This window comes from Rhagoletis pomonella, unplaced genomic scaffold (genome assembly GCF_013731165.1).
Source record: "Rhagoletis pomonella isolate Grant_MI unplaced genomic scaffold, Rhpom_1.0 Rhpom_scaffold_00019, whole genome shotgun sequence".
Taxonomy (NCBI): Eukaryota; Metazoa; Arthropoda; class Insecta; order Diptera; family Tephritidae; genus Rhagoletis; species Rhagoletis pomonella.
The window spans coordinates 512,719-513,813 of NW_023458573.1; the positions used below are offsets into that span (position 1 = coordinate 512,719).

Sequence of the window (1,095 nt, forward strand, 5' to 3'; positions counted from 1 at the left end):
TAAACAATCATACCAAAACCTTACAATTAGCGTAAGTGAACCCAACAGTATATATTTTATAATTTTCCCAAATTGAAAAGATTAACATGTTCTTTTTCAATATACAACTATATATATTTAATAATTTTCCCAATTCAGCTGCTAACATTTTTAATGAATAAATATCAAATACGTTTAATTTTATAATGATGGTATATACACACATATGTGTTTTATTGTTTTATTTGGACATTTTTTTATTGAATTTATTAATCTCACATATGAGATTTTTAAATCAATATTTTCCTTGTTTTCTTCATTATAATAGTTATTATATAAATTTATTAAGCTCACAACATTTTTATGTCGTCTTTCTATGAAAAAACAATTACATATATCAGGTCCTGATTCAGTATCATTATTACTCCGGGACAGATCGTAAAATGTTTTCCATATATAGATTTTATCCAAGACCCGTTTTCCATCTGTTCCGTTAATATACATCCATTTTGTATAATGTTTCTATGATGATCTAATATATATTTAAAATTCCTTTCTAGAAATCCTTTAATTTCATCACTTTTCATATTGAGTTTGATTGTAGTATCTAGTTTAACCGTTATCTGTTTAATAGAACAGCCCTGTTTAGCAGTTAGCTGTTTAATAGAACAGCCCTGTTTAGCAGTTATCTGTTTAATAGAACAGCCTTGTTAAGCAGTTATCTGATTAATAGAATAGTATATATAGTTTATTATTTTATAAGTGATCACTTTCAATATAAATTATATACAAGTAATTTTTAGCAAAAAAAAAACCGACTTCAACTCTCATATAAAAAAAAAATTATATATATATATCTCATGATCCACTTATGCGGTAACATACATAAAACAAAAAAAAACAAAAAAAAAAATATGATAACCTCCTCCTTTTTTCGAAGTCGGTTAAAAAAGCCGAGTAAATATCTAATGTTTCTTACATGCACTATTTTGGTGAATTCTCATATCTAGAAATTTCATATCTTTTCCCCACACATTTTCGACTCTGATACAATTTTTCATACAACTAATAATTATGCAAAACCCCATTTAAAATACAGTTTGAATTAAATTTATC

General features: G+C 25.2%; 1 protein-coding gene across 1 annotated transcript in view; it reads right to left on the reverse strand.

Moving 5' to 3' along the window:
- Nucleotides 1–689: 689 nt before the first annotated feature.
- The window catches only part of LOC118749547, a 1,354-nt gene continuing 948 nt past the window's right edge, over nucleotides 690–1,095 (reverse strand). The window contains exon 4 of the mRNA XM_036484352.1: nucleotides 690–701. Within this exon, the coding sequence (XP_036340245.1) occupies nucleotides 690–701 (12 nt within the window). The remainder of the gene's footprint in view (nucleotides 702–1,095) is intronic.